The following is a 19,118-nucleotide window of genomic DNA, read 5'->3' as shown; positions in this document are numbered from 1 at the left end:
CTCACATCTACACAGCAAAACTCTACAGACCTCTCACAACTACAAAGCAAAACTCTACAGTCTTCTCACAACTACACAGCAAAACTCTACAGACCTCTCACAACTACAAAGCAAAACTACAGACCGCTCACGCCTACAGAGCAAACTCTGCAGACCTCTCACAACTATAAAGCAAAACAACAGACCTCTCACGCCTACAGAGCAAAACTCTACAAACCTTTTACAACTACAAAGCAAAACTCTACAGACCTCTCACAACTACAAAGCAAAACTCTTCAGACATCTCACAACTACACAGCAAAACTCTACAGACCTCTCACAACTACAAAGCAAAACTCTTTAGACATCTCACAACTACAAAGCAAAACTCTACAGACCTCTCACAACTACAAAGCAAAACTGTACAGACCTCTCACATCTACACAGCAAAACTCTACAGACCTCTCACAACTACAGGGCAAAACTCTACAGAACCCTACAGAGCAAAACTTTACAGACCTCTCACAACTACACAGCAAAACTCTACAGACCTCTCACAACTACACAGCAAAACTCTACAGACCCCTCAAAACTCTACAGACCTCTCATGCCTACACAGCAAAACTCTACAGACCTCTCACATCTACACATCAAAACTCTACAGACCCCTCACGCCTACAGGGCAAAACTCTACTGACCTCTCACGCCTACAGGACAAAACTCCACAGACCCCTCATGCCTACGGATTAAAACTCTACAGACCCCTCACTACTACAGGGCAAATCTCTACAGACCCCTCATCCCTACGGATTAAAACTCTACAGACCCCTCACGCCTACAGGGCAAAACTCTAGTGACCCCTCACGCCTACAGAACAAAACTCCACAGACCCCTCACCGCTACAGACCAAAATGTACAGATCCCTCACGTCTACAAAGCAAAACTCTACAGACCCCTCACCTCTACGGATCAAAACTCTACAGACCCCTCACACCTACAGGGCAAAACTCTAGTGACCCCTCACGCCTACAGAACAAACTCCACAGACCCCTCACCGCTACAGACCAAAATGTACAGATCCCTCACGTCTACAAAGCAAAACTCTACAGACCCCTCACCTCTACGGATCAAAACTCTACAGACCCTTCCAATCTAAAAAAAAACTCTACAAAACCTTACAGATCAAAACTGTGGAAACCCCATTTAATTTTGTATTTTGAATTGCTAAATGAGTGACATCATTGGTGAGGAAATCAGTGAGCTCATCTGTTGTCTTTCGATGATGTCACTCTTTTTTCATTTAAAAGGGCTTTTGCAATTTTTATTGTATATTGACAGTAGAGGGAAGACAAGAAGAATGTTTATAATGACAGACCTGAGTCCTGAGCACATTCATTACCCATGATGCCACAGTTCTGGCAAAATATTTTGGATTACGTTTGATGGGGTTTCTATATCCATTCCAGTCAAACTGAAAGTTAGTGAGAAAAGCTATCATTACCAAATATTTACGTGCAGCTGAGAGCAAGAATGTAAAAAATCCCACAAAATATATATTATGGGCAAAGTATTTGTGCAGAGGGTGTGTGTTGTGTATGTACACACAAGACAAGACGCTTTGATCTCTAATGATCACATGTACACTACAGTACATACCTGCTGTTTCTGTGTGAAGCAATAACTGAGGTATTGAAAGCAGGGTATGTGGGTTTCAGCTGTAATGCATTACAAGAAATAATAAACAAATACAGAACAATAAAAGAAATTCAACTTGAAAGATATGACTGTTTAATTAATAGATAAAATCACAAATAACATGGCAACAAAATCATACATTATAGCATCTATAAAATTAAAGCTGTTAAAGGATTTATTTGGCGCAGTCCTTGTTATAAAATACATATATATGTGCGCAAGAGTCACTATATATTAAAGTCTGAGATGTTGTATTTGGCTGCAATAATAAATAAAACTTCTGAGAAGCAGGTAAGAGTCACTGCTAATGTTTAATTTTACACACCTGGTCCCATTGTGTGCTTCCATTTAACCCCCTCTTCTTCCGTCTAATGCATTGCTAGACATCACAGAGAGAATTTAAGCTGCTTGCCTAAGGCAACGTCTACAGCAAAGAGAAACGCATTATACTGAAATTGGCAAATTTGACTAATAATAGTTAAGTTTGGCCAATCCGCTTTCATATCGATTGCAAACACATGACTTTACCCCTGACCCTTTATCACACAGATTTTTTTGCACACTTTCACAGCAGCCGAGCAAATCGAAAACTCTGTTGTCACATTTGCAACAAAAGCTCAAGCGTTAAAATGTAATAATCGAGAAACTGATATTCTGCATAGATCAAGAGACACCAGAATTTGTGAAAATTTTAAAGAAAACTACGAAGTAAAAAGCCTAAGATCTCCAGAGAATGCAATACAAGAAACATTCATGTACTGTACAATTGCCTTCCATTCAGCTACTAAAACACACAAACATACTGCAGATACATTAATCTACACGCGTGCAAACATAAACTTACACACAGAAGTTACATTCAAATGTATAAAAATACAGTACATATGAAATGAGAAAAGACACAAGGGTTTATCAAAAACATGTGCAGGTGCATTTCGGAGGTAGAGAGCAAAGTTCAGAAAAGTGTGATTGTGTTTTGGTTCGGTGGGGGAAAAGAGTTGACAGATGTGCTGTAGAGTAGCTTTTTACGGACAAAATTTGGCTTCAAAAGTAAGAGGCGCTCCAAGACTCCTCGGATCAATCCCATACCTTGTAAAAAAGGCTTTGAAAGTGAACATAGTTCAGACGAAAAGCAAAGAATAAGGTGGACATTGGCAGTTTTCGGTGTGGGATTCTCGAACCCATGACCCAGAGCAACCAGGTGCTGATGCAGCCGACCAGAAAGTTCTGTTGAAAAGAACACCATTAGTTGATTTATTGGGAAGTCTGTGTACACGTGTGTACGTGTATGACGCGTACCTGGTGTCCTTCAGGCCGTCTCCAAGGCAGCGGTTGTTGGTCGCCATGGCATCGCTCTGGCACTCTACACATATTGAACGTTCATAGACCAGCCTAGCACTCCACATTTTCAGCTTACATGCTAAGCTCGCCTGCTTCACGCGCATGTTCACACAATAACTGCAACAGAGATGGATGACAGGTATAATTCAATGGGATTTTCAAAAGTATATTCATCTGTCTGTATAAAATTACTCAAACTGGGGGCCTCCCGAGATGATTCCGGGGGGGCCCTTTTTAATAAAAGTTTTATAAAAATATATTCATTTATCATAAATTCTATGTAATTGAAGCTCAGAAAATAAAGTTACTACCCAACAGCACTACATTGTGTTATTTAATATGTTTTAATTAAAAGTTATAGAATGTTTTATGTCATGCATTTTCTTTAGGGGCTTCGAACGGGGGGCCGCTTGCAGAAAACATTTGTGACCACTGGCTTAGAAGATATCATCTTTAAGTTAGAAAGGTTCATCTTCAAGTTTACAGTATAATAGATTGATTACACAGATGTTCTGTGATTCTTAACAATTTTGTGTTCATTGAATAGTTATCATGTGTATCTAAATGCTGTTTAATCTTGTATGTTTCATGTAATCACACTTAAGGCCGCGGTATACTTTTTTTTGTTACTTTTTGGAGCCTTAAAGGGTTAGTTCACCCAAAAATGAAAATGATGTCACTAATGACTCACCCTCATGTCGTTCCAAACTCGTAAGACCTCCATTCATCTTTGGAAACACAGTTAAAGGTATTTTATATTTAGTCCGAGAGCTTTCTGACCCTCCATTGAAAATCTACGTACGGTATACTGTCCATGTCCAGAAAGATAATAAAAACATTATCAAAGTAGTCCATGTGACATCAGTGGGTCAGTTAGAATTTGTTGAAGCATTGAAATGGTCCAAAAACAACAAGAATTACAACTCTATTTAGCATTGTCCTCTCCCGAGCTTCATTTACAGTCTAAGGGTGACCCATGCTGTATTCAAGCTATTCTACATTGTTTGTATTTTGGTATTGCTATATTTTTTAAAATGGTGTGTAAGTGTGTATGTCGCGAATGTCCTAATCCCTCAGACTGTAAACGAAGGGCGCACCAGATAACATGTCAGCAGTTTTGTACATCAGCAGCGTCACTGCAGTGTGGTGAACGCGGATTCACAACAGACACGGAAGAGAAGACAATGCTGAATAAAGTCATAATTTTTTTTATTTTTGGACCGAAATGTATTTTTGATGCTTCAACACATTTTAACTGACCCATTGATGTCACATAGACTACTTTGATGATGTTTTTATTACCTTTCTGGACATGGACAGTATACCGTACATACATTTTCAATGGAGGGTCAGCAAGCTCTCGGACTAAATCTAAAACATCTTAAACTGTTTTTTAACGAAGATAAACGGAGGTCTAACGGGTTTGGAATAACATGAGGGTGAGTCATTAATGACAATTTTATTTTTATTTTTGGGTGAACTATCCCTTTTAACCCATAGTAACGCTCGAGATTCACTTCATGGATTCAGTCTAGAAAAAGTTGAATCATTCTGCTAAAACCATAGGCATATAAAAATAAAAGTTTGTTTTTGCATAATATATGTGTGTACGCTGTCTGTAATTATTTTGTATATACAGTATAAACACACACACATGCATGTATTTAAGAAACATTTTACTTAAAGATATACATGTATGTATGTATTTATATATACATATTAATTACACACAATACACATGCAAAAACATATTATGCAAACACAAACTTAAAATTTGGAATGCGATTATTCATGATTAATATTTTGCCAGCCCTATCATCGATCACTTTAAATCTAAACTTAAGACTTTTTTCTTTAACAAAGCATTCACATAATTTGTCAAGTATATTATATTTATCTCGCAATAGTTAGCTTGTACGGAACAAAGCATTCACATAACTCATCTGGGTAATATACTAATGCTGCAATAGCTAGCCTGTCTGGAACCGAGCATATATTAAAACACAACACTGTGTGATACTTGCATTCCATGCGAACGGCCCCTATGCTAATAGGATTTTGTTTTTCTCTCCCTGTCTCGTCCTCGAACCCGAGGACACTGAGACAAAAAGACCCAGTTTCGGCTGCCGTGGAGGTCAACACACCACTGATCTACTGGCCGCCCCTCAACGTGATGCCCAGTCGATGCCTGACCAACAACCACGGATGGAACCCGTTAAATCTCCTTATCCGTTTAAATACCGTTTACATACCATATAAATATATAAATAACGTCAATACATATATATATATATCTCCCAAGGGGTTTTTTCCTCCTAGGACTTTTGTTCCTCCCTGAGGTTTTTCTCCTATGGGTTTTTTCAACCCCGGGTAGTCAGTTGAGATTGGCTTAACTTAGCACCCTCTTGTATACGATACATTATTAATACGCTCGCTTGTAAAGTTTATTCATAGCCACGTATTTTGCTACTTATATTGTCCGTCGATTTTTCTGTGTTTCCCCTTCTTTTAATGTAAAGCTGCTTTGAAACAATTACCAATTGTGAAAAGCGCTATATAAATAAAATTGAATTGAATATTAAAAATATATTTTTTTAAATAAAGGGCTGAGACCAGGGTTTGTTCATGAACTGATGAAAAAAAATTATGAATAAATAATCTAAATAAAAAATAAAAATATATTTATTTACTTAATCTGCATGTCATTTGACCATTACACAACACTACAATATATCAGAAAACTGGGAACTAATGCAAAATGGACAGGTATGTTTTATGTACCAATAAAAAAAACATCATTTCTATAGTTAAGTTAATGTGTTTAATAAATTGATGTGTAAAAATAGTAAACCATAGTAAATAAAGAATGAGTAAGTGTTTTCAAACTTTAAAATGGGACTTTATGTTATCAGTGAATAAACTATGTCAACTTTTACCATTTCCACAAACATAATACATAAGCTGCATGGCACGCTGACTCCTACACTGAATTTAATTAGTTTGAATTGTTAGGATTCTGTGGCATCTTTTCCTCCTACATGGTGTAAGTATGTAGGCCTACTCACTAACTCACTCAGGGATTTCCTGTCTGTAATTCTAGGAAAAAACTTCAGATATCCACAGTAATCTCATTTTACTTGAACCTGCACCTGCTATTTAATTCTGGCTAGAGTAACTTCCTCTGTGTTGATCACATACACACACCTGCCCTCATTTACTGTATTCATATTAATAACTGTGTTATATATTATTTACCCACGAAAGCAAACACACAAATCTTTGATTGTCGTCTTTTTAATCCTTAGAAATTTAAATTTTTCAGAACCCCCAAAATACCGATACTGACAGCAGCAGAGACCTAAACTATTACATGCAGACAAACTGTGAGCTCTCCCAGTCAAAACAAAAGATACTCAGTGTGTATCAGTTCATAAAACACATAATAAACCGCTTCATACTCATCTTAATCTAGTTCAGTGTTAATAAGGGTCACGGCAACTTCCTTAAATACGACCTTCTAGTGTTGATTATTATTAGAAGAGCAAAAGGCCTTCAGTCTTAAAGGGATAGTTCACCCAAAATTTAAAATAATCATGTCGTTTCAAATTCGTAAGACCTCCATCATCTTCAGAACACAGTTTAAGATGTTTTAGATTTATCCGAGAGCTTGTTGACCCTTCATTGAAAATGTATGTACGGTATACTGTCTATGTCCAGAAAGGTAATAAAAACATCATCAAAGTAGTCCATGTGACATCAGTGGTTCAGTTAAAAAGTGTTGAAGCATCAAAATACATTTTGGTCCAAAAATAACAAAAATTGTCTGTTGTGAAGCGCATGCGCGACGCGGCTGACGTGTTATCTGGTGCCCCCAAGCTGTTTTTTTGTGCGCACGGGCTTTGTTTACACTCTGAGAGAGACGCATGCTGTAAGTCTGAAAAAAAAACTTTGCAAACATGTCTAAGTAAGGTTAACACTTATGCTGAATAAAGTCGTGATTTTTGTTATTTTTGGACCGAAATGTATTTTTGATGCTTCAACACATTCTAACTGACCCACTGATGTCACATGGACTACTTTGATGATGTTTTTTTACCTTTCTGGACATGGTCAGTATACCGTACATAGATTTTCAATGGAGGGTCAACAAGCTATCGGACTAAATCTAAAACATCTTAAACTGTATTCAGAAGATGAACGGAGGTCTTATGAGTTTGGAACGACATGAGGGTGAGTCATTAATGACATTATTTTCATTTGTGGGTGAACTATCCCTTTAAGAATGTGTATTATTTAGTCTATTTTCCCTTTGCAATACTTTTAAAGCACTCTGTAATGTTTCATGTCTATTACCTTTTTTTCTCCTGCTTCATAAGCATGTGTGGACGTCTCCAAGGGTCCTTAAAGTTCCGCCTGAATGAGTCAGGCAGGATTTTGGCCACCTCTGAGGAAGAAGAGGAGATCAAGATAATGAAAGAGAGCAAATTAACCGTGTCCTCCTGAGACTAAACACAACACTAAACACACACACGTGTGTTAACAAATTATAAACAGTGTCCTGTAGTTTAACTTTCTATATTTTTACTAAAACTGACTATAATAAATCTCTCATGCTGTATTTGCATAATTATTACACATATGCATTTCACTGCAGATAACACAAATACATCAACATGTACCAAATTCAATTTAAAGGGGACATTTCACAAGACTTTTTAAGTTGTCAAATAAATCTTTGGTGTCCCCAGAGTACATCTGTGAAGTTTTAGCTCAAAATACCCCACAGATAATTTATTATAGTATGTTAAAATTGACACTTTGTAGGTGTGAACAAAATGAGCTGATCTCGGCACTAAATGGCAGTGGCATGGTTGAACAGTGCAGATTAAGGGGCGGTATTATCCCCTTATGACATCACAGGGGGAGCCAAATTTCAATGACCTATTTTTTCACATGCTTGCAGAGAATGGTTTAACAAAACTAAGTTTTTGAGTTGATCTTTTTCACATTTTCTAGGTTGGTAAAAGCACTTAGGACCCAATTATAGCACTTGAACATGTAAAAAGTCTTTTTCATAATAATACTTTTTTCAAGATTTTCATGATATGTCCCGTTTAAAGCATTACAGGAGTATTTAAATGTTGTTAAAATAATTGTGAGTCCTGCAAACTTCTCATGAGGAGCTTTATTACTGTATGTGTGTCACTTAGTAAGGTTCCAGTTTAGTCAAAATGCTCCTTTTAAAGACAACTGCATGTAGACAGAAGACACCAAGACCTCTCTCTAGTGTTTGATACAGAAGTATTGTGTGTTACCTTTAGCTGTACCGCAGGTGCCAGAATGTCCAAGACAGCCCCTGCGCTGCTTCAGGTCCGGACACGGCTTGCCTCCGTTACGCGGTGGTGTCTTTACCTGTCGACTTCGTTCAGTGGTTCCCTCCCCACAGATAATTGAACATGGAGACCACAGACCCCACTGCCTCACTTCACAATCTACAGCTGCTGAGAGAGAGAGGAGACCGACAGAAAAATATATTTTTAAGAATTTTCATAATTCATATCTCAAATGAGACAAGATTGTTCAGGCAATTTGTGGACAAATGATGCCTACATTTGGTGCTTTTTTTCAAATGGACATACTACTGTAATAAGGACCCAGATTTAATTTTGCATTTACAGTTTAATGGATAATGTTTGTGTTTGACACACACTACCAGCTCACATAAAGTATGTAAGTGTACATCTGTCAACGTGTGTGTGTGTGTGTGTATTAGGACATTATACAATTCTCACCTTAATCTACACACACACACACACACACACACACACACACACACACACACACACACACACACACACACACACACACACACACACACACACACACACACACATGCTGTGTATCTGAATAATACAGCTGCTCTTTCATGTAGTGTTCAGAGAAACATGCACGCTTCCCCACTGCCTCACACGGCTCACATTCTGTGTGAGCTTAAAAATGTTGGGAAACTCATTCATAGATTTGTTTGTTTACAATTCATTTTAGAAATGAAACTTGCCAGTTATCATAAGGCTCACACTGTACAACAACTGTATATAAATATATTTATACTACGGGTCCGTTGAATGCTTGAATATGAGTGGCTGATTAACGTTCTGAGGTGTGCAGTTATTTTCTGGGAAATGCACGGCGAACGTAGATCCAGGCAGCTGTCTTGACCGCATTACAGTTCCATATCACTTTGCATAGTTAACTTTAATAAAAAACAACAAGACAGACGGTTTTCCGAGGTAATAACAGTGCTGTTTAGAGACGCACAGAGGTAGACTAGTTCACACAATCTCTCTCGCTCGCTCGCCCTCTCGCTCTCTCTCTCTTTAAAGCCACGAGGATTAGTTTCAAAGTAGTCCATGTGACATCAGCGGGTCAGTTTGAATGTGTTAAAACATCGAAAATACATTTTGGTCCAAAAATAACAAAAATTACGACTTTATTCAGCATTGTCTTCTCTTCCGCGTCTGTTGTGAAGCACATGCGCGAGACTTAAGTCACGTGACTGCAGTGACGTGGATGATGTATGACGCGGCTGACGTGTTATCTGGTGCGCCCCCGCTGTTTTTTTTTTTTTTTGTGCCGGGGCTTCGTTTACAGTCTGAGGTAGACGCACGCTGTAAGTTTGAAAAAAAAACGAGAACATGTCTGAGGATAACACATCATCTGTGTCACTGCAGTCACGTGACTTTAGTCTCGCGAATGTGCTTCACAACAGATGCGGAAGAGAAGACAATGCTGAATAAAGTTGTAATTTTTGGGCCAAAATGTATTTTTGATGCTTCAACACATTCTAACTGACCCACTGATGTCACATGGACTACTTTGATGATGTTTTTATTACCTTTCTGGACATGAACAGTATACCGTACGTAGATTTTTAATGAAGGGTCAACAAAGCTCTCGGACTCAGAGGTAGACTAGTTCACACAATCTTTCTCGCTCTCCCTCTCGCTCTCTCTCTTTAAAGCCACGAGGGTTAGTTTTGGGTAGTTTAGGAAAATTACTTAATTTTGCAATATTTAAACATTTTCAACTTAAATTTTTTACTTAAAGTCGTTAGACGTTACCAATTGAAGTAATTTTTTAAGATTGATCCAACTTGTACTTCATACAGTGTAGAGAGAAAGGTCACATCATGACGTACCGATTTTCTACTGGTCACATTTCTTCATGTGATATGAATTCGCAGGCCAGAGTTATGCCGGTTTCACACCGCATGCGTGAGCAGCGCGTATGCGTAGCGTGAGCAGCGCGTATGCGTAGCGTGAGCACCGCGTATGCGTAGCGTGAGCACCGCGTGCGGAGAGCATTTGCTGCGCGTGGCCATTGTGCTTTCACACCGGCTGCGTTTGCAGCGCATACTGTGCAGTTTAAATAACAGTATAAAAATCTCGAGTTCACATTACATTATTTTACATGCATTTATGAGCAAAACCTCTTCAAGACGCTTTTTGAAGGTCAGTGTAATTTATATAACTCTGATTTGTTTAATCCACATTGTTTTCGTGCTGTTCTGGTCCGTGTAATGACAGATATAGACACAAAACACAATTATAGACATAAAAAGCCCATGGCACATTATAAAATCTGTTTCTCTGAAGTTTTACTATAAAATAAAGAATTCACTCAGTGATTGACAGCATGAAGCAGTCGATCGTGTTTCCCTTCAACAGTTTAAGCATAAGATTTAAATTTATAGATGAATCTTTTTCTCTGAAGATTATTAAGATAGATGAGGACTCATTTGCTGGGCAGAAAGTGAATGAACGCAGTCTTCTGGCAACAGTGTGTTAATATTTCATTGCTTTCTTTTAAATTGCTCAAAGTCATGACTGTTTCAAACACACTTGTCACATTCGTGAATTTATTGTAAAATTACACTTTTTCGCGTCAATCCACGACCATTTAAACCATAAACAATGCACTGTCACTTTAATTGAGCATGAGCAACGCAGCAAAAATAGAGCCAACACCGAAACGATTGCTGCCCTGTTGCCTCAGCAACGCTCCTGCCACGCGAGCACGCGCTGCTCACGCGTGCAGTGTACATGCTTTAACTTGTTAACATGGGCGCCGTAAAAAACACGCGCCCCTTACGCGCTGCTCACGCATGCAGTGTGAAACCGGCGTTAGACTTAAACTTTGGTACAGCAAAATGCAAAATTTCGTAAAAAATGCGTTTTCGGTCTGATGCATTCGCAGGTGTATGAATGGATGGATTCAATGGAACAAAAAGTGTAGCGTGACCGCCCCTTTAAAGACATATATATGTGTATATGCGTGGATTATGGTTAAAAACACATTATTTTCCACATACTGTACATTTTTTAGCTCACTGATTTTGTACAAAACTCGTCGATCTGAAAAGCGCTGTGTCCCTGATTGGCCAGCTTATCTGCAGGTTGTGATTGGCCTTGAATACCTTTGACGTCAACCGGAAATGTGACGCTCCAGGAGGAATTATGATAACCTCAGTCTTCTCTACATCACCAATCCCAGGAAATAAACTGTTGCCTACAATCCGTGTGTATGTTGTAGTCCAAGAAAAGAGATTTACATTGGAGACAATAACTCGTGTCATTTGTTTACTTTGGGGTTTTACCTTTTGCATAATCGTAATTCCCACTTACACACCAAAGGAAATGAAAAATCATGAATTAGATAAATGGTGCTCTTTAAACAAGCTACTAAACAGCAATTAGAGCAATACATTTTAACAGAATAAAAATTAACTCTGTCTGTGAACTCTGCAAAACTAAACTAATTCATTTAAACAAGTTTTGCATTGTTTAAATATGTGCACTGTCTAAAAACAAACTACAATATGAAATATATAAAATTACTTATACACTTCCAAAGATTTTGGAAGAAGAATTGCCTCATGAATTTATTCCATTTAAGTCCCTGTCCGTTGTTTTAGTGACCTCATGGCTCTTGCATTCTCATACAGTACTTCTGTTTTTCCACACTAAAGTGACACACATTTGTCACAAAGCACACAAACACATACCTCCACATAAAGCCCCTGTCAAATTCCCCACATTCCCCTGTATTAGTTCTGCAGATCTGGACCGTACCCATTACACAGACACTGTACCTCCTCTCTCAGATGACCATGAGGTCCAGACTTACTATTGATCCAAATCTCATTCACACATTCTGGGGTCTCCAGAGGTCACCACTGTTCCCATCAGGTGATGCAGTAATCCATAAGGCTGCTGACATTTAATTACAGTGTGACTTTGGAAATAATCTATGCTGGGTTCAGAGCCTCTGAATTATCAATCAAGTTTTAAAGATTGAATGAAACAAATCATGGGAGTCATTCAAATACGGTATGCAAGTAGTATGCAAATGCAAACTTTGTTGTAAAGTAGTTTTGTATGAATTGCGCTCTGAAGAATTAATTTAGCATCATTTGTACACTTATTATTGCAGTGCATTGTGGGATTGAATGTGTGCACTCAGTAATGTTCACTATGATTCTAGACACCGCTAGAAATAGTTTCCTCAAATTAGTGCACTCTTTAAGGGTATAGGGGGCCATTTAGGACAAACATTGAAACCATGAAACCCATCAGGACATTTCCACACCTGAGCTTAACCTGTCTTTCTCACTGAAACTAAATGTTCATCACCATTTATAGTTCCTTGAGGTGTCATGTCAATGATTCTTTCAAGGGATTCTTTGTTTAGTTTTTTTGCTAACAAAAAGTATTATATTGATGCATTTACTGCCTTTCTATAGGCCTTGAATGTTGTAGTTGTGTAGCTGTCAATCAGAAGGTCAGAAAGCTCTCAAATTTAATCAAAAATATCTTCATTTGTGCTCTTAAAGGTGCAGTGTGTAATTTTTAGAAGGATCTCTTTAAAGAAATGCACAACTATATTATCAGGGGTGTATAAAGACCTTCCATAATGAACCGTTGTGTGTTTATTACCTTAGAACGAGACGTTTTTATCTACATACACTAAGGGTCCCCACACATGGAAGTCGCCATTTTGTGCCGCCATTTTTCTACAGAAGCCCTTAACTCTTTCACCGCCATTGACGAGATATCTCGTCATTTAATCAAAAACACTTCCCCGCCAATGACGAGATTTTCCGTCTTTTCCGCAAGAGAACTAATGAAGGTAGGATGAAACGTGTTTTTTTTTGTTTGAAAGCAGAGGGTCTGTTCTTTCACCTGATATTTTGTTTGTTTATATATTTAAATAAGAACATTTTCTGGAAGGCATGAAACTTTTGTTAAAATCATGAAAAATGCTGGCGCTGGCTGGTAACTTTTTTTTTAAAATGCTGGCGAGGAAAGAGTTAATGGACAAATTTTTTACTAAGTTGTCTCCGACAATGACATGTTTGTCCAGTGGAGGCTACCGTAACTTCTCTATGCGTTTCAAAAGCGAGGGGTGAGCAGTAGACTGAGCCGTTGGTTGCAATTCGCAACCTCACCACTACTAGATGCCGCTAAAATTTACACACTGCACCTTTAAGGGCGGTTTCATATTTGGTGCGATTGCCTGGTCCGAACCCGAGTTCGATTGCTCCCCCCTCCCCATGCCCCCCATGGACTGTGTTCACATATTATTTTTGCATCCGAACCGCGGTACGCTTGCATCATCAAGCTGCAGCCGGCGCGTTCTCATGTTGCTTGGCAACCGCTATAAACGATAAGACGACAAGTGTGATTGATTGACTAACTGCAAGCAGAGAGATGATTTCTGAATGCCTCCGCAAAAATTGACGTCGGCAGACAGACGCCTTGTCATCGAAACGACTTTAGTATGTTTGCGGCAGACAGACGAAAGTGCGTTTCTGTATTATTTCTTTGAAAACAAAACCAAAGCACGCATTCTATGCATTTTGTTGTCAATGTAAGTGCACGCACACAAACACACACGTCTGTTTTGGTGGGACATTCCATATAATACGTGATTAACAGCGGTTCACTTCCGCGATTTGGTACGATTGCGCTCACATTAGCAGCGAACCGATCTGGAGTTCACATGAAACGAACCCCAGACCACCCTTTTTAAGCGGACTCGAGTACGTTTCGAGGGTGCGCACCCGAGTTCGGAAGACAGCGTTCACATCATCCAAATGTACCGAACTCTGATGTCAATCGAACCCGGGTGCGCACCAAAAGTGCTAATGTGAAAACGCCCTAAGATGAACGTAGGAATCGTAGGAATGACATGATGGTAAGTTAATGACACAATATTCATTCTGATGTCAACTATACCTTTGGTAACAGCCACAGCGACATTACACACCTGTTCATGCATGCAGACAAAGAGACTCTGTTAAGATTTTATTATTGAAAAATAATAAACTTTGGTCAAAGAAAATTAGTCATAGGAGATGATGATGATGATGCAGGAGGTCACAGAGAGAACAACACTGACAACACGTGGTGCTCAATGCGAAGTTCGTCACAACATGTCTTTAGCCCATCATGTGTGTGGTCCTAATTTCAAAATATGTGTTCGGCGCGTCAAGTGAACCTATGTGCATCATGTGTCTTGTCAAAATAAGTGCCTGCTGCAGACACGTCTAAAGGTTGCCAGATACTCGCATAATCTCATGCGTAATCAGAGGTTAATGTTAAGGGAGTGTATTGCGTGTATTTTGTGAACGTGAGCGTCTCTTTTATCATAAACGGTTTTGACGCGTGTGCAGCAGGCACTTATTTTGACAAAACACGTGATGCACATTCACATGACGCAACAAACACATATTTTGAAAACACGAGCAACACATGACACTCTGAACACATATTTTGAATTTGCGCCCCTCTGAGCATTCACGAGCCGCAACTGCTGACAACATCTCATAATAAAAGTGAGAATAAGCTGCTGCAGGTCACGTCACATTCAATACAAATGTTTCCAATCTGAGAAACATTTCCTCTTCCTAATGTTCATGCATGCAGACAATTTCCTCTCTCTCTCTCTCTCTCTCTCTCTCTCTCTCTCTCTCTCTCTCTCTCTCTCTCAATTTAATGGAACAAACCATATGCCTTTACTTATAGAAACTGAATCGTTTGGTTTATTTTTGTCAACATAAAGATAACAATCCAGTTAATTTGTAGCTCATATAGTATAAGTGTAATGAACCACATCTTTGCACGTCTAACAGCAATGTAACATCAGATATCAACCAGGACTGGAAACAATTACTGTGTGAACACCAAGCACTTTAACACGCGTGTGCATGTGCCACACTGTTGTGTTACTCTTGTGTCTTTTTTTATGTGTTTCTGTTTTATTAAAATGGTTACACTTTTTATCTGCCTGCATGATAATATTTTTTTATTTTTTTAAACACAACATCAGACCACCAAAAAACCACAGGCATCTTATAAACACCCTCCTCTGTGGTTTCACAAACACAAAAATCTGATCTTGGGTGTATTTTCCTGTTAGAAAATATGTAGCATTGTTGTTTTTCCTCAGTTATATATATCAAGTTTATTGCTAGCACACACACGAACACACATCTGACATTGATTGTTGCTAAGGGAATTTAGTGGTTTGAAATGAATCAGATCAAGCTGTTATTTGACACATCAACAAACCAAAACCACCGAATCCCTCAAGTCAAACATTCTGATAAGACAGACAGAACAGAATCACCTGGCTATCAACACACACACACACACACACACACACACACATACACATACACACAAGTAAAGTACTGCTGAAACCATCTTTCCAAAACTAAACAACATGAGATGTGTATTCACAACATACCATATGTACTATACACACATTAACACAAACCCTCACTTCTGAGCAACTTTCTCTTTTTGACATTTTTACAAAGATTCCCCTGTCTTGATGTCACACAAAAACAACACACATTTTCATTGCACATTTTCATTGAAACTTTACAGACACATTCTGGGGATACCAGAGACTATTTTAATATTGCTGAAAACACCTACGTTTGGGGGCCCTTTAAAGTATGTGTAAAGTGATATTAAATATGTGTTGCCGGAAGAATTGTTGTTGGGAAAGTGCAGACTGCTGATGATTGACAGGTGTGAATGTTTGGGCTCCTTCCATACCTATGTTTATAGGGGACATTTCACAAGACTTTTTTAAGATGTCAAATAAATCTTTGGTGTTCCCAGAGAGTACATATGTGAAGTTCTAGCCTAAAATACCCCACAGATAATTTATTAGCATGTTAAAATTGCCACTTTGTAGGTGTTTTTAGCGTGTGTCCTTTTAAATGCAAATGAGCTGATCTCTGCACTTAATGGCAGTGCCGTGGTTGGATAGTGCAGATTAAGGTGCGCTATTATCCCCTTCTGACATCACAAGTGGAACCAAATTTCAATAAGCTATTTTTTCACATGCTTGCAGAGAATGGTTTATCAAAACTAAGTCACTGGGTTGATCTTTTTCACATTTTCTAGGTCGATATAAGCACTGGGGAACCAATTATAGCACTTAAACATGGAAAGTCAGATTTTCATGATATGTCCCCTTTAAAACTTCACTAAAAAGCATCGATTACAATTGATGTGTTTAAAGGGACTTATTTCATAAAGTCACAAAGAGACAAATGAAAACAAACGATTGAACACTTTTGGACCCCCAAGAAAAATTGAAACAAACCCAGGCCAAGACCTCCCAGGAAAACACACAGACCGATGAAAGCCCTGATGCTTTGTCTACCTCTCTGACCCTGGATTCTTAGCGCATGCAGATAGCCTCAACATCTGCAATACTGCAGCTGTGATGTTGTATCAGAGCCTGTGCTCTGTTTTACATTAAATCACACTTAACTATTTCTATATCTGATGGTGTTTCTTCCTATACAACTTGAGTTGTTTCTGAATTGTCCTGCTGTATCTGAAGCAGGTGAGACGCAGACACACATGCAGTGATAATTACTGACTGCGATAATAACCCCTGCAAACAGCCCAGGTTTACCAACACACATACTTCCCTCGTCACATCATCCATTATATACTGAGAGACAAGAGCAAGTACAGTAGAAAACAGGAGGCAGAGTAAAAACCAGCTGTCTGCCAGCCGACGATTTCTGCTCTGTCTGTCTCACCTTAGATTATAACACACAATGGAGGTAGATGGTGACCAACATAAAAGTAGCCCATGTGTGTGTATATGTTATATATACACTGCAAAAAATGACTTTCAATAAAAATTTTACTTAGTTTTTTTCTTTTGTTTTCAGTAAAATATCTTAAAATTCTTAAATTAAGATGTATTTTCTTGATGAGCAAAACGAAAATAAGTCTAACCAAAAATGTCAATTTTAAGTGATTTTGTGCAAAAAACAAGCAAAAAAAATCTGCCAATGGGGTAAGCAAATTTTTCTTGAATTTAGTGTTTAAGAAAAAATTTCAAGATTTTTTGCTTACCCCACTGGCAGAATTTTTTTTTTTTTTTTTGCTTGTTTTATGCACAAAATCACTTAAATTTGAATTTTTTTGTCTTAAAACTAGACTTATTTTCTTGGGTCGTTTTGCTTATCAAGAAAAGCATCTTAATTTAAGAATTTTTAGATATTTTTACTGAAAACAAGACAAAAATACTAAGTAAAATTTTTCTTGAAAGTCATCTTTTGCAGTGTCAAATTTTGTTTACAAAGTGATCTGTGTTGGTTTCTATCCCATATTCACATTCAGCTGTGTGCTATTTCACAAACAGGTGTCACACAAACGTTCACGGTGCGTCATTAACTTTCCTGAGACCTAACAGTCCCTGTTCCCATCCACTTACAAGACAGCAGCTTAGACTAAACTATGTTCCACAGTAGATTAGTATGCATGTTTGAAATGACATGAAGGACACTATGACATTTATCACTTTTGGGTGAACTTTTCCTTTGAAGTAGCACTTATGTGATACTAAGTTGTGTTTACAAAAATGTCCATTAGTGTGCACTGCTTTAAAATAACTCAATCTTACTAGTAAACACACTTTAAAGATCTACAGCACCCTGTGAAAAATACTTCCCAGAATACTTCCTTGTCTGTCATATACACATCTTTATAGAGCATCTCTCCATACATATTCATTTTTTATTTCCTGTGTGGTTAAAACAACTTTATTAACTAAATGCATGTTAGAAAAAAATTACTAACACAGGTGTAAATAACCAACCCACAAGAAATCCCAAACAAATCTTTTTCTCTGATAATAAAGTTGCAGCGACGTTACGTCACAGCTAAAGAGGTTAAGTGTCTCGCGTCAGCATCAGTTACAGTACAGTTACAGTAACAGGTGATTACTAAGTAGTTGTGGTTGATGTTGATGATACTAATTTACCTGATCTGTGGCAGATTGTGTTGTAGTCCTCGCAGCAGTCTCCGGTTCTCTTACAGTAAGCGTCGCAGTAACACACGGATCTTCTCGCGCTAAACTCTACGCATTCGTTATTGCGTCCCGGGCAGCACGAGGGTGACGCTCTGTCCGCACATCCCGCGTCACACACACCGCACAAACACATTAAAACCACAAACACAACTCCTGTCAGCATCATTATTAAACTCTGAAGACGAACCGTTTCTGATCGTTAAACGCTCGCAATGAATCTTCTCAGTCCGGACGCGAACATTGATGAAGTAAAACTGAAGAGATTCTGACTCAGTGAATCCATCCAGCGCCACTGACGCTCCTGATGCGCGCCCCCTGCAGGCCAAATATAAGAATTGAACAGTGCTGTACAAAGTGTGTGTACTATTATTTTGGATGTTGAGCTGGTGTATGTGTGTGTGTTCTGGAGAATTACAGAAGATTCCAGAAAAAGAGTTGGGAAACATAGACGACACGCACCATCTGACTCCTCTCAACCAAATTTGGCCACAATTATTATTCTTTTTTTTTTTTGTAAGGGGTTATGAAATAAGAAGTGATTATTAAGCTGATATAACAGAGCCAGTGTGTCTGAAAAATCATAAACAAACAACAAACAGGATGGAAAGCTTTTAAAGAAATCTGATAGAACATTTAATTTGAAACAGATACAATATTCAATGTCTATCGGCAAATCATTTGCTGCTTATTCA

The 19,118-nt window shown here is 38.3% G+C and overlaps 1 protein-coding gene across 2 annotated transcripts; it reads right to left on the bottom strand.

Moving 5' to 3' along the window:
- Positions 1-1,744: 1,744 nt before the first annotated feature.
- On the bottom strand, positions 1,745-18,741 carry LOC135730407 (somatomedin-B and thrombospondin type-1 domain-containing protein). 2 transcript variants are annotated; one of them, XM_065248322.1, is made up of 5 exons: positions 18,379-18,741; positions 8,331-8,516; positions 7,369-7,459; positions 2,974-3,132; positions 1,745-2,901 (listed from the first exon to the last, which is right to left on the bottom strand). In XM_065248322.1, the coding sequence occupies exons 1-5, from the start codon at positions 18,590-18,592 to the stop codon at positions 2,796-2,798; spliced, it is 756 nt and encodes a 251-aa protein (XP_065104394.1). In that variant the 5' UTR covers positions 18,593-18,741; the 3' UTR covers positions 1,745-2,795. The 2 variants fall into 2 exon arrangements, with proteins under 2 accessions (XP_065104394.1, XP_065104395.1); XM_065248323.2 differs by having other exon boundaries at positions 8,331-8,513; positions 18,379-18,740.
- Positions 18,742-19,118: the final 377 nt, after the last annotated feature.

The sequence above is a fragment of the Paramisgurnus dabryanus genome, chromosome 11 (genome assembly GCF_030506205.2).
Source record: "Paramisgurnus dabryanus chromosome 11, PD_genome_1.1, whole genome shotgun sequence".
Lineage (NCBI taxonomy): Eukaryota > Metazoa > Chordata > Actinopteri > Cypriniformes > Cobitidae > Paramisgurnus > Paramisgurnus dabryanus.
Note: the sequence above shows the minus strand (reverse complement) of the source record. Positions and strands in the feature narration are given on the sequence as shown.

Bases quoted from the DNA above. Each gene is read 5' to 3' on its own strand.
- LOC135730407 (XM_065248322.1), bottom strand. From the start codon at position 18,592: ATGATGCTGACAGGAGTTGTGTTTGTGGTTTTAATGTGTTTGTGCGGT. The intron at 8,517-18,378 runs GTAAATTAGTAT...TCTCTCTCTCAG, and splicing joins CACAATCTGCCACAGATCAG to CAGCTGTAGATTGTGAAGTG. The intron at 7,460-8,330 runs GTAACACACAAT...CTTCTTCCTCAG, and splicing joins CACCTGCGGTACAGCTAAAG to AGGTGGCCAAAATCCTGCCT.